Consider the following 24,673-nt stretch of genomic DNA (forward strand, 5'->3'; position numbering starts at 1 on the left):
GGAGGTTAAGATAGAGAAGGGAAGGAGAAGGAGAAGGAGGAAGAGAAGGAGCAAGAAGAAGGTTGAGGCTGTGATAGAGAAGAAAGGGAAGGAGAAGACGCAAGAAGTAGGTTGAGGTTGAAAGAGAAGTGGAAGGAGGAGAAGGAGGCACAAGAAGGAGGTTAAGAAGGAAGGGAAGGAGAAGGAAAAGGAGGAAGAGAAGGAGGAGAAGGAAAAGGGGCAAGAAGGAGGTTGTGATAGAAAAGAAAGGGGAGAAGACGCAAGGAGGACGTTGAGGTTGAAATAGAGAAGGGGAAGAAGAAGGAAGAGGAGGAGGCGCAAGAAGGAGGTTAAGATAGAGAAGGGAAGGAGGAGGAGAAGGAGGAAGAGAAGGAGGACAAGGAGCAAGAAGGAGGTTGAGGTTGTGATAGAGAAGAAAGGGAAGGAGAAGATGGTAGGAGGAGGTTGAGGTAGGGAAGGAGAAGAAGGAGAAGGCGCAAGAAGGATATTGAGGCTGAGATAGAGAAGAAAGGGAAGGAGAAGGAGAAAGAGGAGGAGGAGGAGGAGAAGGCGCAAGAAGGAGGTTGAGATAGAGAAGGGAAGGAGAAGGAGAAAGAGGAGAAGGAGCAAGAAGGAGGTTGAAGTTGAGATGGACAATAAGAAAGAGGGGAAAGCACAAGAAGGTTGAGATGGAGAAGAAAGGAGGATGAGAAAAACGTTTGAGGTTGAAATGGAGGAAAAGGCAAAGGAGGAGAAAGTACAAGGAGGACTTTGAGATGGAGGAGGAGAAGGAGAAAGAGAAGGTGAAGAAGAAGGAGAAGAACAATGAGAAAGAAGAGAAGAAATATATGGAAAAAGAGGGAGAGGTAGTTGGGGTAGAGCAGCAGAAGAAAAATAGGGAGGAGGAAGAGAAAGAAGAAACGACACGGAAGAAGGTGATGGTCAAGGTAGAACAGAAGGAAGAGGGACAGAAGAGTGAGGAGGAAGAGAAAGAAGAGGTGGAAGAGGAGATGGTGGTTGAGCTAGAACAGAAGAAGGAGCAGGAAATAAACCAATGCCGTTGGCGCTGTCAATCACTTGGATGAGCTGTGAAATCCAAAACTACAGAGTCACATGCAAATATGAATTTGACTGCAGAAGAGGTCAATGAGCACATCAACTTGTGTGGAGGAACGTTACGTTTCTTAGCCCGCTGACCATTTTGGCAGCAACGGGCCCTCTGCGGATGGGCCGAGAAGGTTCCCTGGAGATTCCTCCCCCCCCCCCCCACTACTCACATCTATCATGGTTCTCCAGCCCTCGGTCTTGCCAGAGAGCAGAGGTTCTGGCCGCGCCAGGCCAGCGTTGTTGATGCAGACGTCAACGCCTTGATGGAGAGTCTTGATGGCGGAGAACATGGACAGAATCTCCTCTTCCACCGAGAGGTCACACTTATACGGGATGAGGACGCCCGGATACCCTGCACTCTCGCACTCGGCTGCCAACTTCTGAAAGGGGAACAGGAAAAGAAAAGTGTTCTGAAAAATCCCTCTTTATTTACACGCTAGCCGATAACCCAGTGTTGGCTGAGTATTTATTTATAGGGGGTGGGGGGATGTCCAGACCAGACGTAATTTCTAATGTTGGATTTTCCCCCTTACCAGAGGGAGCCCTCCTGTGGAGTATTGTGAAGCCGTTACCATGGCAACTCCACTGCGCTGCACAGTAGAAGCCATTTTACGGCAGTACAGTAGAAGCCATGTTAAGGCACAACAGGCTGTATCTTAACAGAACACACACATCAAGGGGTTTTAGGGGCATCTTACCCCACACAGTATTTTTCTCCAGAGAGTAAGTCATCTGTTTACCAATTTTGGTTGAAATTGCTGCAGGCGTTCCAGAGTTAACATACACACAGAGAGCGATAGATAGATAGATAGATAGATAGATAGATAGATAGATAGATAGATAGATAGATAGATAGATAGATAGATAGATAGATAGATAGATGGATGATAGATAGATAGATAGATAGATAGATTAGATAGATAGATAGATAGATAGATAGATAGATAGATAGATAGATAGATAGATAGATAGATAAATATAGATAGAAATAGATAGAAATAGATAGATAGATAGATGATAGATAGATAGATAGATAGATAGATAGATAGATAGATAGATAGAGATAGAGATACAGATATAGATAGATAGATAAATACAGAGATAGATAGATAGATAGATAGATAGATAGATAGATAGATAGATAGATAGATAGATAGATAGATAGATAGATATAGATAAATATAGATGAGAGAGAGAGAGGTAGAGATAAAGATAGATAGATTAGATAGATAGATAGATAGATAGATGATAGAGATAGATAGATAGATAGATAGATAGATAGATAGATAGATAGATAGATAGATATAGATATAGATAGATAGATATAGAGAGAGAGATAGAGAGAGAGATAAATATAGATGATAGAGAGAGAGAGAGATAAAGATAGACAGATAGATAGATAGATAGATAGATAGAGATAGATAGATAGATATAGAGATAGATAGATAGATAGATGATAGATAGATAGATAGATAGATAGATAGATAGATAGATAGATAGATAGGTAGGTAGGTAGGTAGGTAGGTAGGTAGGTAGGTAGGTAGGTAGATAGGTAGAGATATAGATAGATAGATAGATAGATAGATAGATAGATAGATAGATAGATAGATAGATAGATAGATAGATAGATATAGATATAGATATAGATATAGATATAGATATAGATAGATAGATAGATATAGAGAGATAGAGATAGATAGACAGATAGATAGACAGACAGAAAGAAAAAAGTAGGAAGGAAGGAAGGAAGGAAGGAAGGAAGGAAGGAAGGAAGGAAGGAAGGAAGGAAGGAAGAAAGAAAGAAAGATTGGGAATTAACTGCATTCACCGACAGAAAGTCCAGGCAAGTGCCCTGCAAGGAGTTAACTAAAGCAATAGTGCTTATCGGCTCCTTATGATAAATGCAAGGCTGTGACCTCCCTGGCTGCAAATTAAGTCAGTTCAAACAAATAAATAGAATAAATAGACAAAGTTCTGGCAAGGCAGTCTTTGTCGCAGGAAGAAACAGACAAGGAACAAACTTTCCAGAAATGCGAACGATTGTCTGCAACAACCAAACCCTTAGCCTTTCCTCCTATTTATGCCCCAGCCTGGGAGGGGCCAGTCACCATCCACGTATGTTTTGCTTCCCAAGCCAGCTCCTTGTCCTCCGTTGTTCACCTCTCCTATCTGCTCTGCGTATACACGCATCTGGAACAAGCCCCAGCTGTTCCGCCTCCTCACTCATCTCTGACTTTGGGAAATGCCAGATCGCCCTGGTTCTATCTCTGCGTCCGACACTGAGCATCCATCAGGGCCTTCCCCAGGCTCCAGAACTGGCCCAGGTTCTTCCCCAACCACCTCATTGTCCGAGTCTGGCAGACTACAAAAAAAACAGAGCACCAGGAGGGAATAACTGGAATTCATTGGTATTTTAGACATATTTTCACATTCCATGAAAACAAGAATTCCAAAGTGGGGATAGGGATGAAGCTGTGGTTACGGGGAAATCTGTTTTGGGATAGATATTTTGGAGGTGGTGATGGATCCGTGCGGAAGTGTGCGAATATCAGGATTAAATCTACGCCAGCTGCTTTAAGGCGACTCAACACCAAATTTAGAATAAAGCCAAGAAGACAGAAAGCATAAAACTATAACTTCATTCCCGAACTTCTGCTTGGGCCGTTCATTCCCGAACTTCCGGTTGGGCCGATGGGCTGTTTTTCGCCCTCCCCATCCTTCAGAGGCTTTCCTGAAGTTTGGGGAGGGCGAAAATGGCCTCTCCCGGCCCTCTGGGAGGTTGAAAAATCAGCTGGCTGGCGCACATATGCGCCAGAGCTGACAGTTGGCATACCAGCAAATATGGTTCTGTGTGCCATAGATTAGCCATCACGGCTATACCATTTCAGACAAATGGCTGTCCAATTTCTTCTTAAAAACCTCCAGTGATGAAGCAAAGACAACTTCTGGAGGCGAGTTGTTCCACTGGTTGTTATCACTGTAAGGAAAATTCTCTTTAGTTCTAGGTTGCTTCCCTCCTTGATTAGTTTCCACCCATGGCTTCTTGTTCTACCCTCAGGTGCCTTGGAGAATAGCTTGACTCCCTCTTCTTTGTGGCAACCCCTGAGATATTGGAAGACTGCTATCATGTCTCCCTTGGTCCTTGTTTTATTAAACTAAACATTCCCAATTCCAGCAACCGTTCTTTACGTGGTTTAACCTCCAGGCCCCTAATCTTCTTTGTTGCTCTTCTCTGCCCTCTTTCTAGAGCCTCCACATCTTTTTTAAATTGTGTGGCCTTACAAAGGCATTCAAGTGGTATTAACACTTCACGTGATGTTGATTCTATCCCTCTGCTTATGCAGACTCGGACTGCATTGGCTTGTTTGCGGGCTGCCGCGCTATGCAATATTAAACGTAATAATTTATTAACTGTAATTTATTAACTGGAGAGTAGGAGAGTAGGAGAGAAGAAAGGCGGGAAGGAAGGAGGGAAGGAAGGAAGAAGAAGTAGGAATGTTGTAAGATAAGATGGAGTTATGGGATGGTAAGAAAGTAATTTCAAGTATATTGTCAACTGTAGGGGAAAAAAATTAATTTCAAGTTCATTTGGTTTTAGCACTGGACGCTATTTGATAGAAAATGCTACGTAGTAGGTTTTTACTGTATTTGATTTACTGTGTTTTTTCTTATTTAATTGATAACATACAACAGCCTTTGATTGATGAAAATGACTTCTTGCTGAATAAATACATTTTGGGCAAAAAAAAAAATATTATAATAATATATTAACTGTAAATACCATCTGACTCCCAGAGACTCTGAGCAGTTTACAAATTGTTAAAATACTTTTCAAAACAAGGAGAGCACACAAAACGCATTTGTGCCAAAAAAAGAAAAAAACGCCCATTGGGTAAAATGGATTTCCTTAACGAATGCAGCCTTTCCTTAAGAACTCTTTGCTTAACAATATCTGCAAACAAACTTTAAACCATCAATTCTGCCCACGTAATACCTCAACTTACGAGGTATGTAATGACTTGGTCCCAAAGGTGTTTTTTTTTTCAGAAGGCACCTGGACTTTCTTGTATATTTTTTCTTTTGAAGACATTTCGCTTCTCATCCACGAAGGTTCTTCAGCTCTGACACGATGGTAGGGAATGGAAGAAGCTTGGGGGGGGGGGGGATATATAGTATGTGCTAGATTTTAAGGCAGTGTTTTTCAACCTTTTTTGTGCAAAGGCACACTTTTTTCATGAAAAAAATCACGAGGCACACCACCATTAGAAAATGTTAAAAATTTTTAACTCTGTGCCTATATTGACTATATATAAGGTGTTTTTCCCACGGCACACCTTACACTATGTCACGGCACACTAGTGTGCCACGGCACAGTGGTTGAAAAACACTGTTTTAAGGTAACGCGACTGCACTTGTATACTGTTGCTCTTTAATTTCACTGTAAAAATAGGACAAGCTGAATATATTAATAGATTGTAGAAATACACCGGAGGGAGGAGTAGAGGGATAGAAGAAAGAGGGGTAGCGAGGGTGGGAGAGAGGACTGGAGGGAGGGGAAGGAGGAAGGGAGGGAGTGTATCAGGAGAGAGGAGTGGTAGAGGGAGAGGGGAAGTAGGGTAGAGGGGAATGATGGAGGGAAGAAGGGAAGTTGGAGGGGGGCGAAAGGAAGGGTGTATGGAGGGTCGAAGAGGTACATTGGGTTTCTATTTTTGGGGGTATTGTTGACAAGAGGAATGGCTGTGTTTATTGTTTAATGTTATATGGCCCCGGTTATGCACAGTATATATGTGACTGTACGAAAATGAAATGGAAAATAAAAACACATTTAAAATAAAAATAAAAAAAAGAGAATAAAATAAGAAAAATAGAAAAAAAAGAATATAGTAAAAAAATACAAAAAACGAAAACAAAAAAAAACACTAAAAAACGATAAGGAAAAAAAAAAAGCAAAAAACAAGGAAGTCCGGTTGCCTCATGGAAAAAGAAAAAATAAAAAAGCTCCTTTGGGACAACGATCACTTGGATGACTGAGGAATCTCTACAGACCTATGGAATGACTTCCCATCGTAATTCCAATTACCGTATTTTCCGGACTATAAGACGCACCGGTGTATAGATGCCCCAAGATTTCAAAGAGGTAAGAAAGAAAAAAAAAAGGGTTTTGTCCTCCCCGGCCTTCAGAAGCCCTCTGCAGGCTTCAGCAGGGCTGGGGGAAGGCAAAAATGCCCCCGTTTTGGGGGAAAACGGGCAGAAAACAGGCCGTTTTTTGCAAAAATGCCTCTGTTTTGTGAAAAACGCCCCATTTTTCACTCATTTTTCGTAAAAATGGGATGTGGGGGTGGGGCTTTAGGAGGACAAAAATGGCTGTATTCGGTGTATAAGATGCACCAACATTTCTATGCTCTTTGGGGGGGAGGTGTGTCTTATACTCCCAAAAATATGGTACTTCTGGTTTCCGGCCAATAATGCCCACGGCGTAAAATGGATTCATTTAATGACCTTCCCTAAAAACTGCTATGTTCACTTAATTGCCACAAAAAAATGTCCCAAAAAAATCAGGTGCAGCCACATAATGCCTCTTCCTACAATTGCAATGACATACAACCATAATTCCAGGTTCAATTACAGTCGTAAATTGAGGAATATCTTTATAATGAAAGTAGGGCATGAATGAGAGTATGTGGAGTGCCTAATGGGTACAGCTAGTCCTCGATTCATGACGGTTTCATTTAGTGACCGTTCCAAGTTACAATGGTACTGAAACAAGTGACTTATGACCATTTTCATACTTACGACCATGACAACAGTCCCATAATCACGTAATCAAAATTCAGGTGCTTGGCAACGGACTCATATTTACAACGGTTTACAGTGTCCCGGGGTGATGCGATCCCCTCTTGCGACCTTCTAACAAGCAAAGTCACCGGGGAAGCCAGATTGTTACTATGGTAATTTAACAATCGCAAGGATTCACTTAACAACGGTGTCGAGAAAGGTCGTAAAATTGGGCAAAACGCATTTAACAACCATCTCGCTTACCAACAGACATTTTGGGCTCATCAGGGGTCATAAATGGAGGGTTACGTGTTGTTCAGCATTGAGCAGAGGGTAAAGACGCCTGATGTCCCCTTAATTATCTGATGGCCTTGTGTGACTAAATATAAAAGATCTGTTTATGGTGATAGCAGGAGGTGTGTTGGAAGAAGATTCGTGTGGTTTTTATCAGACAATGCCATGCTGTTGGCTGGCCCCAGGATCTACAATGAATGATAGGCAGTATGATGTAATAAAGAGGAAGGATTGTAAAATTAACGAAGCAAAGTCCAAGGCAGTTGAGGTTTTGCAAGAAGAATGGTGTGAATGAATGCAAATATATAAGCACACTAAAAAGCAGAGACATCCCCCTGCCAACAAAAGGGCGTATAATCAAGGCTCTGGTTTCCCCAGTTGCAATGGATGGCTGTGAAAGTTGGACCATAAGGAAGGCTGAGTGCCAAAGAATGGAGGCCTTTGAACTCTGGTGCTGGAGAAGACTCCTGCATTGAGTCCCTTGGACTGCAAGGCCATCCAACCGGTCAGTCCTAGAGGAGATCCACCCTGACTGCTCTTTAGAAGGCCAGATCCTGAAGAGGAGACTCAAATGCTTTGGCCACCTAATGAGGAAGGAAGGAAGCCAAAGAATGGAGGCCTTTGAACTCTGGTGCTGGAGAAGACTCCTGCATTGAGTCCCTTGGACTGCAAGGAGATCCAACCGGTCAGTCCTAGAGGAGATCCACCCTGACTGCTCTTTAGAAGGCCAGATCCTGAAGAGGAGACTCAAGTGCTTTGGCCGCCTAATGAGGAAGGAAGGAAGCCAAAGAATGGAGGCCTTTGAACTCTGGTGCTGGAGAAGACTCCTGCATTGAGTCCCTTGGACTGCAAGGCCATCCAACCGGTCAGTCCTAGAGGAGATCCACCCTGACTGCTCTTTAGAAGGCCAGATCCTGAAGAGGAGACTCAAATGCTTTGGCCGCCTAATGAGGAAGGAAGGAAGCCAAAGAATGGAGGCCTTTGAACTCTGGTGCTGGAGAGGACTCCTGCATTGAGTCCCTTGGATTGCAAGGCCATCCAACCGGTCAGTCCTAGAGGAGATCCACCCTGACTGCTCTTTAGAAGGCCAGATCCTGAAGAGGAGACTCAAATGCTTTGGCCGCCTAATGAGGAAGGAAGGAAGCCAAAGAATGGAGGCCTTTGAACTCTGGTGCTGGAGAGGACTCCTGCATTGAGTCCCTTGGACTGCAAGGCCATCCAACCGGTCAGTCCTAGAGGAGATCCACCCTGACTGCTCTTTAGAAGGCCAGATCCTGAAGAGGAGACTCAAATGCTTTGGCCGCCTAATGAGGAAGGAAGGAAGCCAAAGAATGGAGGCCTTTGAACTCTGGTGCTGGAGAAGACTCCTGCATTGAGTCCCTTGGACTGCAAGGAGATCCAACCGGTCAGTCCTAGAGGAGATCCACCCTGACTGCTCTTTAGAAGGCCAGATCCTGAAGAGGAGACTCAAGTGCTTTGGCCGCCTAATGAGGAAGGAAGGAAGCCAAAGAATGGAGGCCTTTGAACTCTGGTGCTGGAGAAGACTCCTGCATTGAGTCCCTTGGACTGCAAGGCCATCCAACCGGTCAGTCCTAGAGGAGATCCACCCTGACTGCTCTTTAGAAGGCCAGATCCTGAAGAGGAAACTCAAGTGCTTTGGCCGCCTAATGAGGAAGGAAGGAAGCCAAAGAATGGAGGCCTTTGAACTCTGGTGCTGGAGAAGACTCCTGCATTGAGTCTCTTGGACTGCAAGGCCATCTAACTGGTCAGTCCTAGAGGAGATCCACCCTGACTTATAGAGTGCTCCTGGGGAGGGCAGAAATGAGCAAAAATGGGCCGTTTTTTGCTCAATTTTGCTCCCCTTAGCCCCCAGGAGTTCTCAATTTATGACCATTCGTTTAGTGACTGTCAAAGTCACAACTCTATAAGCTTCCTAATGCCCTTTTTTGGACAAAAACCGGGCTATTTGTTGCTCATTTTTGCCCCCCCCCTTCCCCGCCGGAACACTCTACAAGCCTCCAAAGGGATATTCATGCCCTTTTTTTGAAGAAAAAAAAAACTGGCCCATTTTTGGGAAGTTTGTAGAGTGCAAAAACTTTTTTTTTTAATTTGCCTCTTCAAAACCTTGGTGCGTCTTATACTCCGAAAAATATGGTAATTCCACTGTACTACTAATCCAATGCTCTTCCGAAGGCCAGATCCTGAAGAGGAAACTCAATGGCTTTGGCCACCGAATGAGAAGGAAGGACTCCCTAGAGAAGAGCCTCCTGCTGGGAAAGACAGAGGGCAAAAGAAGAAGGGGACGACAGAGAAGGAGGTGGCTGGACATCAGACATCAGTGAGGCAGAAGAACAGCTGGAGCCTGTTCCCAGTGTGTGCATGCACAGAGTGGCCAGACGAATGGAACAGCTAAAGAACAGCGGTCGGCGTGGGAGTAAGGCCACAGGTGGACTGTAAATGCCCCCCTCCCATAGGGAATAAAAGAGGAGTGAAAGGGGAGTGGAGTTTGCAGGAGACAATTAGTTCGCTTAATTGGTTCGTGACTCTCTGAGACTCCTTGCCAAGTTTTGCAGATCTCGGCTTGGCAGCTCTCCAAGCCAGATAAGGTCTGTGACTGTAAATCCTCCCTCGAAAGACTTTGCTGGATGTGAATGAGCAGAATTCACAGTAAATTAATAAAAAGGGGTTTTTGTTGGGACCAGGAGTCTGCTTCCTGCTCTTGGGAAGCCTCGGTCAGATCAATCGTAACTACTTGGCATATCTTGCAAAATCACAAGCTAGGCTCCCTCTCGATCGAACTTCCAGCTTCAGGTAAAGTATACCTTTTAATCCCAGATGTTGAGAAGCACCCTTTCCTTGCCCCATTGATAACAATGAAAAACACTTTGATTTCCAACTGTTTTCCTTCAAGGAGCTTCACAGCAGAATGAATGCTGCTCTCAGGTGACTTCCTTTCCCCTTCACAATAACACTGTGAGGTAGGACGTTGTATAAACCTAGCACGATTGAGCCCCAGGACAGTTAGAGAGCTTGCCCACATTATGAACCTTCGTCCGAATCTGTGACCCGTCAAAACCGCGGTCCACTAAAGCGAGCCCGATCAAAGCGCGTACGTGACGTCATCAGCAGCGCGACAAATAAAATTAAAAATAAATTAAATTAAAATAAAATTAAAGCAAGCCGATTCACATAAAGGTAAGGATTAGGTTTAGGGTTAGGGTTAGGGTTAGGTTAAGGTTAGGTTTAGGGTTACGTTAAGCGTTAGGGTTAGGGTTAGGGTTAGGTTAAGGGTTAGCGTTAGGTTTAGCGTTAGGTTAAGGGTTAGGTTTAGGGTTAGGTTAAGGGTTAGGCTTAGGGTTAGGTTTAGGGTTAGGTTTGGGGGGGTTAGGGTAAGGTTTTCGCGTTAATTTTAAATTTACCGCTCACAGCGTGCCGTTTTCGTCGCGCTGTGATGACGTCACGTACGCGCTTTCGTCGAGCGCGCTTTAGTCTACCGCGGATTTGTGGTGGAACCGTCCGAATCTCCATGAATCTAGTTGGGCTCCCAAATCTTGCATCACATGGCCCAAAATGAAAATGGCTCTCGCAGATCCATGCACAGATCAATGCGCGCCATGCACGGGGAAAGTAATACCTTTCTGCTAGGAATTCCCTGGGCCCCCTTGGCAACCTATGGAGAATCTTACCACCCAGCAGGAGGAGGTTATTAATAAATGACTTAATGTTGACAATTTCTCCTTAACAGCCTAGTTAAATTAACAGCAACATACATAACCACTTCACAGTTCAATGCCAGTCGCAAAATGTTACCAGTTGTTATTTGCAAATCCAGAGGGGAAATTGTTGTTCCCCTGAGTTTGCAAGCCTGGGGGGGGGGGGGAGGAGGAGGAGGAGGAGGAGGAGGAGGAAGAGGAGGAGGAAAAGGAAATGCATGAGAAGGTAAGGGGAAGAGGAGGAGGAGGGAGGAGGATAGGTAAAAGGAGGTGGAGGAAGGGGAAGTGGAGGAGGAGAAGTGGAGGAGGGAAAGAGAAGGAGAAGAAGAAGAGGAGAAGGGTAAAGGGGAGGGGAAGGAGGAGAAGGAAGAAGAAGAAGAGGAGGAGGAGGAGGAGTAACAGAAATAATAGATTAAGAGTTGGAAGGGACCTCGCAGGTCATCTAGTCCAACCCCCTGCCCAAGCAGGAGACCTTATATCTGCCTCTACCTAGTATCGAACTCACAACCTCCTGATTGTGAGGCAACAGCTCCACCTTAGGAGGAGGAGGAGGATTAGGAGGAGGAAGAGGAAGGGATACAACTGAAAGATGAAGGGGAAAGATTGGAGAACGGATGAAAAGGGAGGAGGGAAAAATGAAGGAGAAGCAGTAGAGAAGGAAGAACAAGGGAAAGGAATGGAGAAGGAAGGGAAAGAATAGAGAAGAAAGGGAAAATGGAAAGAGAAGGAAGAAGAGAAGGAGACAGAATGGAGAAAGAAAAGGGGAAGGGGAAGAAATGGAGAAGGAAGAGAATAAAGAGAAGGGAGGGGCTACGAAGAATGGTTGCAGGATCTGGTTTGGCCAGTCTAGAGAAAAGAAGAATTAAGGGTGATATGATAGCAGGATTCCAGTATTTGACAAATAAGATGGGATCAAATTACTCTCCAAAGCACCAGAAGGCTTTGGACAAGAAACAATGGATGGAAACTAATCAAGGAGAGAAGCAACCTGGAATTAAGGAGAAACTTCCCAGCAGTGAGGACAATTAACCAGTGGAACAGCTTGCCACCAGAAGTTTTGAGTTCTTCATCAGTGGAGGTTCTTTAAGAAGAGACTGGACAGTCACTGGTCTGAGATGGTACAGGTTCTCCTGCTTGAGCAGGGGGCTGGACTAGAAGACCTCCAAGGTCCCTTCCAGCTCATTCCTTTCTATTCGACTAACAACCAGTCATTTAGTAACTACTGCTCCAAGTTACAACAGCATTGAAAAAAAAGTGACAGCTTTTCACACTTACGACTGTGGGAAGTTATCATCCAGCCCTCTCCCAGAAAAATGAAATATCCTAGGAAATATTGAATAGGCAGAATATTTCTCTGGATGTGAAAAGAAAGAAACATGCTTTAAAAGACAGAATAGTTGCCTGTAGCTTCCTGCCCATCCACACTTTGTCAATAGGCCATTGAGAAGGCCAGGCTAGCCCACTTTACATAATAAAGACTTCCCCACTGCAGCTGTAGGGGGAAGGGATATTACTCAACTCCACATGGCATCTGAGAACTCATACCTGTATTCAAAACAGGCTAGAGAGTAGCCCCCTGCATGGCCCCATGGGAGTCTGACAACCAATCAGAATACATTTCTTACACAGGAACAGGAAACAGAGAGGTGGGACTGAACAGGTTATAAAAAGCCTAGCAAGCCCCTCCTTCAGCCCTTCTCTTCTTCTCCACCAACACTGAAGCATGTGATCACCTTTTCTGTTCAGGGCTCAAGCCCCCTGCCCAACAATAAACCATCTTTCCAAGCAGCCTCCATGTCTCCAGTGTCTTTTTCCCCACTTGGAGCTGAACCCAGAAGGACATTTCTTTCAACACCACCATGATCAAGTAATCAAAAATGCAGTCACTTAGCAACTGCCTCGTATTTATGACGGTTGCAAGGTCCCAGGGTCTCGTGACCCCCTTTGGTGACCTTCTGACAAACCAAAATCAATGGGTAGTCCAGATTCCCTTAACAACCATGGTACCACAACCGTGGTACTTAAATGACCATTGTGGTCGTAAGTTGAGGACAACCTGTAAAACTTTTGGGGTGCCATCACCTCGGAGAGAGAGAGGGAGGAAGAGAGCTGTATTCCCCCCCCCCAAAGGAGATCCATCAAGGAGAAAAGCAAAACATGATTTAATTTACATTCGACACGGAAAGGAAGTGAATGCAAGGCAGCTAATTACCCATATATCTAATACTTCTCTGGTATTAAAATGAGAATTCAGTGGCAGCCCGTTGTGAATTTATGGCCTTCAGTTCTCTGAACTGCCTCAGGCTGCAGTGTGCTTTATTATATTGTCGATTTCATTTTCCGCAGCTTTTGTTTTTTAATTGCATACATTGCTCTGAATCGTGTATCAAGGGAAGGACTACATGAATTGAATAAGCAAACAAACAAATTATCCAAGCAACCCCTGAGGCTGGAGCTGTTGTGGCCGGCCAGCAGCCAGAAGAGCTGGCAGCAGATTCGGACAGTGAGGAGGTTGGGGAGGAACATGGGCCAGTCCTGGAAGCTGGGGAAGGCTCGGACGAGGGCTCTGCGTCGGAGGCAGAGACGGGGCCGAGGCGGTCTAGCAGTTCTCAGCTGCCTTCGGAGTTAAGACAGCAGTGAGGCAGAGGAACAGCTGGAGCCTGTTCCCAGTGTGCGCATGCGCAGAGCTGCCAGAAGAAAAGAACAACTCATAAATCAGGGTGGACTTGGAAGTAAAGTCACAAGTGAAAGATGATTGGCCCCTCCCATAGGACATAAAAGAGGAGCGAAAGGGGAGTGGAGTTTGCAGGAGACAATTCGTTCGTTCGTTCCTTCGTTTCAGGAGTGTGAAGATCTGTCCTTGAATCTCAGAGACTCTGTGCCAAATCTTTCCTTGCACAGCATCTCATTTAGAAAATATTTACATGGCAGCTTTCCAAGATAGATAAGGTCTGTGGTCATAAATATTCCTTTGAAAGACTGTTTTCCAGGCCTTGCTGAAGGGGAATGAGAGGAATTCACATTCATTTAATAAAAGGGGTTTTGTTGGGACCAGGATTCTGCCTGATGCTTTTTGAAGAAGCCTCAGTCAGAACAGGAGCCTAGATTTCTGGGGATTTAAAAAAAAGGGCCTTCCTACATTTTCTAGGATTTCTTCCTTACTCAAAGTAGCATCAATTAAAGAGGGGTGGAGGGTTAATCACCAAATGTGGAGAAGCTGCAAAAATGTCTTTTAAACAAAAAAATACACTTAGTCCTCAACTTAGGACTGCAATGGAGTCCAAAATTTCTGTTGCTAAGTGAGACATTTGCTAAGTAAGCTTTGCCCCATTTTACGACTTTTCTTGCCTCCGTTGTTAAGTGAATCGCTGAAGTTGATAAGTTAGCAAAGCTTGGAAAACACTGTTTCAGAGGCTCACTCTCTGTTGTCACTTTTTAAAGGCTCCATTTATAAAAGGACATTCGGCATGCTCCGTCCCGTGCGCAGTCATGCGCACACATTCATGCATGTTCTGGCTTGGGCACTTGGTGCTGAAAAAAATTGCCATCACTAGTCTAATTGGCTTAAAAGCCGGCTGGATGATTTTGGGCCAATCACTCTCTCTCAGCCCAACCTACATCACAGGGTTATTGTCCTGGGAAAAATAGCCAGAGGAAGGAATATTCAGCATATTCATTCTCCTTGAATTATTTACAGAAATAATAAAGACAGGGTTATCAATTAAAATAAACAAATGTTGTGAAGAACTGTTCGTGTGAAATCTAAGCCCCAAATATAGCAATTATTCATTTTCAGCTAGGATCCTTTGCTCTTCAAACATTATTGGGCCACCATTTGTCTGAAACGATGTAGAATTTTTTTTCCCTTTTTTGAACAAAAGGTTGGACTAGAACACCTTCAAGGTCCCTTCCAATGCTTGTTATTCTGTTAGAAAGGCAATCAGCACAATCTGCTACTCTGCCATGAAAACATTTTAACCCACCTTGTTAAAGTTTAAAAGCACACAAACACAATGCGTGCAGAAACATATGCAGGGAGAAAATCTTCTATTGACCTCTGGCTCAAATACTCCTCAAACATGGCGCATTTCAACAAATGACAAATGCTCAGTCGCTTAAAGCCCACAGATCTTTTACCGGTTTGCAAATTTGCAAATACAATACAATACAATAGCAGGGTTGGAAGGGACCTTGGAGGTCGTCTAGTCCAGCCCCCTGTCTAGGCAGGAAACCCTACACCGTTTCAGACAAATGGCTATCCAACATCTTCTTAAAGACTTCCAGTGTTGGGGCATTCACAACTTCTGGAGGCAACTTCTCTTCCACTGATTCATTGTTCTAACTGTCAGGAAATTTCTCCTCAGTTCTAAGTTGCTTCTCTCCTTGATTAGTTTCCACCCATTGCTTCTTGTTCTCCTCTCAGGAGCCTTGGAGAATAGCTTGACTCCCTCTTCTTTGTGGCAGCCCCTGAGATATTGGAAGACTGCTATCATGTCTCCCCTGGTCCTTCTTTCTATTAAACTAGACATAACCCAGTTCCTGCAACCGTTCTTCATATGTTTTAGTCTCCAGTCCCCTAATCAGTATACCTGATACTCCAAGTATATTTTTGGTCAGGTTTCCAAAGGATACCCTAATTCATTCATGAGCCTCGAGCCAAGTTTCAAAAGAAACTTGCTTTTATGAGTTGACATTTTTAACTAAAGCAAAATCTACAATTGCCTCAAAGTTTTACATTTAGGAAGGAAACATCAAACTCGTGCTCAATCCCGACAAGCCCGAGTGGCTGTGGATGCTGCCCCCGAAGGAGCTTTCCTAACAACTATACCATTGTAATTTCAAACAGTCACTAAACAAACTGTTGTAAGACAAGGACTACTTGCAATTGGATAAAATTTGCAGGGGGAGAATTGGGAGCTCCCAACTGAAGACAGATATAACCAATCCAGCACATAATTTCTCCAAGATCCTGTGTTGAGATCCCCAGTTGCTTTAATTTAGCATTTCTTTCCTTTGAAAAGTATTGGGCCACGGGTTTAGATAATGACATGCAAAAAAGGCAACAGATGTACGGTTAGTCCTCGACTTATAACAGTTCATTTAGTGACCATTCAAAGTTACAACAGCACTGAAAAAAAGCGACTTATGACTGTTTTTCACAACTTACAACCTTCGCAACATTCTCCAGCGATCAAAATTCAGATGCTATTCATATTTATGACCGTTGCGGTTTCCCAGGGTAACGTGATCCCCTTTTGCGACCTCCTGACAGGCGAAGTCAATGGGGAAGCCAGTTTCACTTAACAACCGTGTTACTAACTTACCAACTGCAGGGATTCACTTAACAACGGTGGCAAGAAAAGATATAAAATGGGAAGAAACTTACTTAACAAATATCTCACTGGTTCACAACAGAAATCTGGGGCTCAGCTGTGGTCGTAGACTGAGGACTACCTGTATAATAATATTAGCCACTAAGCAGTGGTCAATATTAACCGCAATGGCCCGAAACAAGCCATATTCACACCCCAAAACTGCAAACTGGATTGGTTCATTTTAGTTAAAATTAAACCAGAAAGAACACAAACTATAAAGCAGAGCAAGGTCTGTATTTCCTCGTGGAATTTAGTGTCTTATGAGTCAGTTGAAGTTAACACAGCCCTTGCAGGAAATAATTAAAGAGATGCAAACCAAAATCAGGGATGAGATGAGATGAAAAGTTGCAATTGGAAAAGGAGCCAGATCTAATCTGGTTCAATGCTCACCGGAGCCATTTGTGCGGGGCGTTGCCCAGTCAGCTCCAGGGTGCATGCACAAGCTGGCCAGGTGACTTCGGCCTTCTTTTTCGGCTGCTTCCCCGAAGCCTCCGGAGCGTGAAAAATGGCCCGATGTGTAAACCGGAAGTCCGTTTCCAAACTTTCTGAGCCAACATTTTGGTTGCTAAGCAAGAGCATTGTTAAGTGAGTTTCACCAGTTGGCGACGCCTACCCAGTCACATGGCACGCAAGCCACTCCCTCCCAGTCACATGGTTGGCAAGCCACTCCCACAAAGCAGGCCACACCTACAGAAGAGGTTCACCCGGCCAGTTTTTCAAGCCCAAAGCCGAATTAGAATTCGCCACCTCCTGGTGATTGGTTCAAAGTCCTCCAGCTGCCTTTCATGCCTAAGGCGAGACTAGAACTCATCGTCTCCTAGCCTGGCATCTTAACCGCTAGACCAGTGTTTCTCAACCTTGGCAACTTGAAGATGTCTGGACTTCAACTCCCAGAATTCCCCAGCCAGCGAATGCTGGCTGGGGAATTCTGGGAGTTGAAGTCCAGACATCTTCAAGTAGCCAAGGTTGAGAAACACCGCGCTAGACCAACCTGCCTCTCCAAAACATCTGAAGGATGCCAGTGTGCCCATAAGGCTGTTAAAGCAAGAAATAAAGTAGGCGAGCTGGGACTCTAGCAGAAAATTCGATGCTCCAAATCAGCGATGGTGAATCTTTTCGGCACTGAAGGCCCAAACCGTGACATCCATGCATGCAGATGTGCATGCCGGAAACCCAGAGAGCAGCTAGCAGGCACCTGTATGTCTGTTTTGGGGGCGTTTTGGGGAACATTTTCAGGCCATTTTTAGGGCTGTTTTCAAGCTGTCTCTCAAGGTCGTTTCAGGCTGTTTTTGGAGGCAGTTTTTGGCCCCAAAATGGCCGAAAAATATCCCCCCCAAAAGGTGGGTTTTCTGGCTGGTTTTTAGGCCATTTTTCAGCGCTCCGAAAAAAGACCAGCATGCATGCTGGAAACCAGAAGAGCAGCCGGCAAGGGCGTGTCTGCCCACAGAGAGGGCTCTGCGTGCCACCTCTGCCACGCACAGGTCCTCCATCACCACTCCAAACGTTTCCCTTTCAATTGTCTTAATTCTTCCGCTGGTCAGAAACACTTGGCTTTGATTTCCAACCAAGCAGGCATTCAGACATTTGAAGAACTACAACGGGGACGGGGGCAGGGGGAACACTTCCTAAGGCCACAGGTGGCACGCGGAGCCATATTTGCTGGCATGGCAGTGCTCAGTTCCAGCGCGCATACATGCGCCGGCCAGCTGGTTTTCAGCCTTCCAGAGGGCTGGGGGAGAGGCCATTTTCGCCCTCCCGAGGCTTCAGGAAAGCCTCCGGAGTCTGGGGAGGGTGAAAAATTGGTCCAATGGCCAACCAGAAGTTCATTCTTGAACTTCCGGTCGGGCCGTTTTTTGCCCTCCGCAGTCTCCGGAAGCTTTCTTGAAGCCCTAGGAGGGTGAAAACAGCCTCCCCCGGCCCTCAGGAAAGCCTGGGGGGGGGCAAAATCTCCCACATGCATTGGGGAGGGTCGTGCGCACATGTGCAGGTGGGCATGCACACGTGTGCCTGCGATAGCTCGCGCGCACACACCATTTTGGCACACCTTTAGAAAAAGGTTAGCTGTCACTAACGATATTGGGTGTACCAAGATACACCCATGTTACACCTATCCTCCGTGAGCTGCACTGGCTGCCTATCGGTCTCCGAGCGCATTTCAAGGTGCTGGTTATTACCTTTAAAGCCCTACATGGCCTAGGACCCGGATATCTGCGAGACCGTCCTCTGCTGCATACCTCCCAACAGCCGATAAGATCACACAGGATGGGCCTTCTCCGGGTACCGTCGGCCGGACAATGCCGTCTGGTGACCCCCCGGGGAAGGGCCTTCTTTGTAGCTGTTCCGACCCTATGGAACCATCTACCCCCGGAGATCCGGACCCTTCCCACTCTCATGGCTTTCCGAAAGGCTCTTAAAACCTGGCTCTTCCGGCAGGCCTGGGGCTGTTGACCTCATGTATGAGGTCTAGCCCCGCCTGGATTCAGTGTATGGTATGACCTTTTAATTCTGCTTTTATTCTCTCGATTTTTAATTTTTATTTTGGAAGTGTGTTTCTGTAAGCTGCCCGGAGTCCTTCGGGATTGGGCGGCCTATAAATTTATTAAACAGTTAAACAGTTAAACTGTCCTAAGGTGTCACTTTCTTTCTGCAAATCGCTGTCACCTGCACTTCCGCTGGGAGGAGGGGAGGAAAGTGAGTGTCATGCTTTGATCAGCAAGATACGGCAGGACTTCTGGGCGACTCCTCAGCCAGGGTGCCCCCCCCCCCATATCATCTGACAGCACAATGGGGTAGAAATAAAGGCTTTATTTCCTGTCTTCTCGCTCTCTCTTTTCTGGAATTATTTCCAAAGACAACGGCTTCTTTTAAAAGGACCCTACAAAGAGTAAAAGGGGGGAGGGAGGGTCATTGTTCCCCAGATTTCTAAATTCTTCCTCCCTCCAACAAAGGGGAAAAGAGGGGCGGCCTCTCGAGAACAATGGTGCTGTTTCCTTCTATTTAACCCACCCAACCCCCCATTAACATGCTCCAGATCTCTCCGGTTCTCCCCTGTTTTTTGCAAGAAGCCATGGGGCGTCTCCCACCCACCCATAGAGGGGGGGGGCGCACCTAGATTTCTCCAGTCAGTAATATTCTTCTCCCCCACCTTCCTGGTCCCTATATGCACCCCAAATCTTCCCCTATCCATCCTCCTAAGCTTTGTCTGCAAGAACGCAGGGCCGACGGCTCAGAGAAAGCCAGCTCTGGGCTGCCTGAAGTGGAGGGGGGGGGTGTATGTTGTTAAGATGGGAGGAAGGGATGTCAGAAGTCTCCCTGGAAGCCTTAGGGCCTTCTCCTAGCGGAAAAGAGGAAGGAGACCCCCACTCCCCTCCAAAAAAGAAGGATCCATCCTCCTTTTCTGGTATTTTTTTTGTTCTTTCTCTGACCATTGGTCCTTCCACCCTCCCTCCCTCCATTCATTCATTCCTTTGCTCCTTCTGTCTCTGACATTCCTTTCTTTGTAAATGCTCCTGTTTCTCACACACCCCCTGCGCACAGCTGTTTTTTCTTGATTGTAAATTTTAAGCACAAATATAAGCAGTAAAGTCAAAACAGGAGGGACTTCCCAAAATTCCTTTGACATTGAAATACAGACAACCACACCAATTGGTAACAGCCTCCTAAATTGAAATAACAAAAGAAGCACAGATAAGAAATTGGGGGGGGGGGCTTCTTCTTTAGGCATAATGGTTTAGAAAGGTATAAATTGTATTACTTGAAGTCTGTCTTTGCGCTCCTAGTATTCAAGCCATGGGGAAGAATCTGGGAGGCCGCGCTCGCAACTGCTTATTCAATTTCTTTGCAATAAAAACTTTTGAATTGTGAACCAGACTTGTCTTTTGAATTGTGAGCATAAAAATTGGATTTTAATATCTCACAATCTCTCCCTCCCTTCTCTCCCACTCCCTCTCTGCCTTCCTTCCTTCCCCTCGTCTTCCTTCCTTCTCCTGTCTCTCTTCCTCCCTCCCTCCCTTTATTTCTTTCACCCCTTCCTTCCCCTTACCTCTTCCTCCCCACTTCTCTCCCCCTCCCGCTCTGCCTTCACTCCCACCCTCCCCACTCCCCTCTGTCTTCCTTCCAGTCTCTTCCTCCCTCCCCCTCCATCTTCCTTCCTTCCATCCATCTCCCCCTTTCTCTTCCTCTCCCTCCCTTTGTTTCTTTCACCCCTTCCTTCCTTCCCCTTCACTCTTCCTCCCTCCCTTCTCTCCCCCTCCGTCTTCCTTCCATCATCTTCCTCCTTCCCTTCTCTTCCCCTCCGTCTTCCTTCCTTCTTTCTCTTATTCCCTTCCTTCCTTCCTTCCTTCCTTCCTTCCTTCCTTCCTTTCTCTTCTTCTTTACCCTCTGTTCTTCTTTCTCTTCCTCCCTCGCTTCCTCCCTTCCAGCCTACCTCGATCTTGTCCACGCTCCGGGCGCAGCCCACCACTTTCAGCCCGTGCTGCACCAACGCCCGAGCCACGGCCGCTCCGATGCCCACCGAGGCGCCCGTGACCAACGCCACCCGGTTCTTCCAGCGCTCCATGAGCCCCCGAGCCGCGCCGGCTGCCGGCCCCTGCGTGCCTCCTTGCCTGCCTGCCTGCTTGGCTCCCTCCCTCCCCCGAAGCGCTGGAGCCCGTCCGGCGAAGGAGGCGGAGGAACCGACCGGCGCACTCGCCTGCCTGCCTCCTTCTCCAAGGGCAGCCTCGCCCTTCGGCTGGCGAGGGAAGCCGGCAGGAGGCGGGGAAGCGCCCCGGCCCCCTCCCCGGGCAGGGTTGAAAGTTCCCCTTTGCCTTTGGCCAGCGGCTGGGGCCGCCTCCGCCTCCCGCCCGGGGAGCAGCGCCAGGCAACGGCGGAGGATTCCACGCGTGGGAAGGGGACGAAGATCGGGGCAGCCCCGAGGCTCCTCCCAGCCGGCGACCCGACCTGCCCGGGCGCCTGCATTTCTGCCAGGCTGGTGACTTTCCCTCCTCTGCAGCCCGGGACTGAGCCAGCCTTAAGATATTAATTATTAATACATTCATGCATTAATATCTTAAATATTAATTGAAATATTAATGAATTGATTAAGATATTAATTAATGATTTGACCAAGATATTAATGAATTAATTGAGATATTAATTATTGGTTTGACCAAGATATTAATTTAAGATTGCAGAAAATACAACTTCAGCAACAGAGTGGTCAATGCCTGGAATGCTCTACCTGACTCCGTTGTTAAATCCTCAAAACCCCAAAACGTTAACCTCAAACTGTCTACCGTAGACCTCACCCCATTCCTAAGAGGCCCGTAAAATGCACCAGCATGCCTACATTTCTTCCGTTCATCCTATCCATGTTTATATGTATACCTGCTATTAACAAGAGTTGGAAGGGACCTTGCAGGTCATCTAATCCAACCCCCTGCCCAAGCAGGAGACCCTATATCTGCCTCTACCTAGGATCAACCTCCTTGTACATGTTTGACAAACTAATAAATAGAAATATACTTAGAAGACTGGAGGATAAAACAGAGGAAGACCGGTTGCTAGAATTGGGGGTGTCTAGGTGAAAAGAAGGGGAAAAAAGGGGGGGGACATGATAGCTGGGTCCCAATATTTGAGGGACTGCTCCAAAGAAGAGGGGGGGTGTCAATCTATTCTCCACAACACCCGAAAACAGGACAAGAAACAACGGATAGAAACTAATCAAGGAGAAAACCAACTTAGAACTAAAGAGAAATTCCATGACAGTTAGAACAATCAATCAGTGGAATTGTTGTTAGTTGCAAAATCCTGTCCGACCCATCACGACCCCATGGACAACGTTCCTCCAGGCAGGGCCGGATTTAGATGAAAAGAGGCCCTAGGCTATTCCACTTATGAGGCCCTTTCACCTCCATCATTACTGTGATATATATCAATATATATCAATATATATAGCTGGCCTCCCGACGGAGGGCGGCTCTGCTCTGCGGCAAAGGCAGCGAGGCCAGCCGCCTCCCCTGCTGCGCTCAGCTGCCCGGCTCGACCCCCTCGCCCTCACCTGCCTGGCCGCTGGTGGGCTCCACGTCAACGGGGCGGCTACTGGGAGTGGCCGCGCCTCTCGCCCGACCGCCGGTGCCGGGAACGTGGGCGGGCTCCCCAACTGCCGCGGCGCTGGAACGATCTTAACCAATACATTTTTATGTTTGTTTATTAGTCATATGCGTAGAATTTCTCCTTATTTTCGGTTCAGTGTTTTAGTGTTCACTGTTTTTAGAATAGTGTAATTTTAATTTTGCTAACAATTTGAATGTAGGCTCCTCTTGATCTTGAGGCCCTAGGCTGAAGCCTAGTTAGCCTATAGGAAAATCCGGCACTGCCTCCAGGCCTTTCTGTCCTCCACCATCCTCTGGAGTCCATTTAAGCTCATGCCTTCTGCTTCGATGACTCCATCCAGCCACCTCCTTCTCTGCCGTCTCCTTCTTCTTTTGCCCTCCATCTTTCCCAGCATGAGGCTCTTCTCCAGGGAGTCCTTCCTTCTCATTAGGTGGCCAAAGCCTTTGAGTCTCCTCTTCGGGGTCTGGCCTTCTAAAGAGCATTGGATTAGTAATTCGGTGAAATTACCATATTTTTGGAGTATAGGATGCACCGGAGTATAAGACGCACCAAGGTTTTGAAGAGGCAAAAAAAAAAGTTTGTGCACTCTACAAACCTCCCAAAAACGGATATCATATTATAATATGATTTTGGATGATATTTGGAATGCTGACATTAACCCAAATCTTGCCTTCTCCGTCCGTGTGTAGAATTAGCCTTTCCTCCCCACTCCCTCTGCATCTGCTATAAATCTTCAAATTTTACTCCTCCACACATTCCTTTGCACTTTGGAAGATTTGCAGAGTAGTGACTGGTCATCGGCTTTTTCTCCCCTCAAAGGCTCTATCTTCTTAATGTCAGCGTTCCAAATATCATCCAAAACTAAGAGTCCAAGGCAAAGCTTTCCACAGATGTGCCAACATGTCTCTATTCATAAATTGGAACTTTGAGGAAAGCTGTGCCTTGGACTCTGATTTAATTTTGGATGATATTTGGAATGCTGACACAGTGTATAAGACGCATCTAAGATTTTCAGCCTCTTTTTTTTTGAGGGAAAAGGATGCATCTTATACTCCGAAAAATACGGCATTTGCCTTCATAACTTGTGAATGCTCCAACACTGGAGTTTTTTTAAAGAAGATATTGGATAACCAGTTGTTTGGAATGGAATAGGGTTCCCTGCCTGAACAAGGGGTTGGACTGGAAGACCTCTAAGGTCCCTTCCAACTCTGTTATTCTGTAGATTCCTTATGATCTGGTCATAAAAGGGTCTTTTCCTCTTTATTTGGATTCAGTCCTGACTGGTGAGCCCCAGGTGGGTGGACAGGCGTGTTTGATTTCCCCAACCTTGGCACTCCTGGCAGAGTCTCACAATAGAGGCAGAAATGGTCAGCCGTTCTAGGCCAAATATTTGCTGACTCAGGGGTGGTGGTGAATCCTTCATCGTGAGGCGGTCATTGAAGAAGGAACATGGACTTCCAAGCCATCCTCAGCCACGAAACTCTACTGGCGACTTTTTTCTGCACCTGGCCTACCCCACAGGGTTGTTGTGGGAGGGGAGTAAACACTGTCCACACTGCTGTGAACTGCCGGAGGAAATAGAAGGTGTGGTTTATAAACCTTAATATATAAATGTCTCTGTGTGTGTGTATGTTCCACAATAACTCTGGAACGCCTCGAGCAATTTCAACCAAACGTTGTACACAGATGACTTACTCTCTGGAAACAAATACTGTGGGGGGTAAGACATCCCTAACACCCCTCGGGTTGTGCGTTCTGTTAAGATACAGCCTGTTGGGCCTTAAAATGGCTTCTACCATACTGCCTTAAAATGGCTTCTACTGTGCAGCGCTGTGGAGTTGCCATGGTAATGGCTTCACAGTACTCCACAAGGAGGCTCTCTCTGGTAAGGGGGGAAATCCAACATTAGAAATTGCGGCGGCATTCATGGGAGGAGAGTTGGGATAAATGAAATACCTGGGCAGCGCCAGGTTATCAGCCGGTGGCATATAAAAAATAAGTGCAGAGACTCTGGAAAGTGTGCAGAGAAGAGCCACAAAGATGATTAGGGGTCTGGAGGGTACTAGGTATGTGTAGCCTAATGAAGAGAAGGATAAGAGGCGACATGATAGCCGTCTTCCAACTCTTGGCAGGGCTGTCACAGCGATGAGGGGGGTCGATTCACTCTCCCGAGGGCAGGACAAGAAGCAGTGGGTGGAAGCTCCCCACAAGGAGATCCAACCTGGAAATGAAGAGAAATTTCCTGACACTTAGAACCATTAGCCAGTGGAAGGACTTGCCTCCAGAAGTTGTGAATGCTCCAACACGGGAAGTTTTTAAAGAAGAGACTGGACAACC

General features: G+C 46.1%; 1 protein-coding gene across 1 annotated transcript; it reads right to left on the reverse strand.

Moving 5' to 3' along the window:
- Window positions 1-1,048: 1,048 nt before the first annotated feature.
- Window positions 1,049-21,131, reverse strand: LOC116507799 (dehydrogenase/reductase SDR family member 11-like). The gene is made up of 3 exons (XM_032216130.1): window positions 20,670-21,131; window positions 1,250-1,466; window positions 1,049-1,080 (listed from the first exon to the last, which is right to left on the reverse strand). Exons 1-3 carry the CDS (start codon window positions 20,799-20,801, stop codon window positions 1,049-1,051), a joined length of 381 nt encoding a protein of 126 aa, XP_032072021.1. The 5' UTR covers window positions 20,802-21,131.
- Window positions 21,132-24,673: the final 3,542 nt, after the last annotated feature.

This window comes from Thamnophis elegans, chromosome 4 (genome assembly GCF_009769535.1).
Source record: "Thamnophis elegans isolate rThaEle1 chromosome 4, rThaEle1.pri, whole genome shotgun sequence".
NCBI lineage: Eukaryota > Metazoa > Chordata > Lepidosauria > Squamata > Colubridae > Thamnophis > Thamnophis elegans.

Coding starts and splice junctions, on each gene's coding strand:
- LOC116507799 (XM_032216130.1), bottom strand. CDS start 20,801: ATGGAGCGCTGGAAGAACCGGGTGGCGTTGGTCACGGGCGCCTCGGTG. Junction 1,467..20,669: donor GGAGCGTGGACAAGATCGAG/GTAGGCTGGAAG, acceptor TTCCCCTTTCAG/AAGTTGGCAGCCGAGTGCGA. Junction 1,081..1,249: donor AACCATGATAGATGTGAGTA/GTGGGGGGGGGG, acceptor GTGACTCTGTAG/TTTTGGATTTCACAGCTCAT.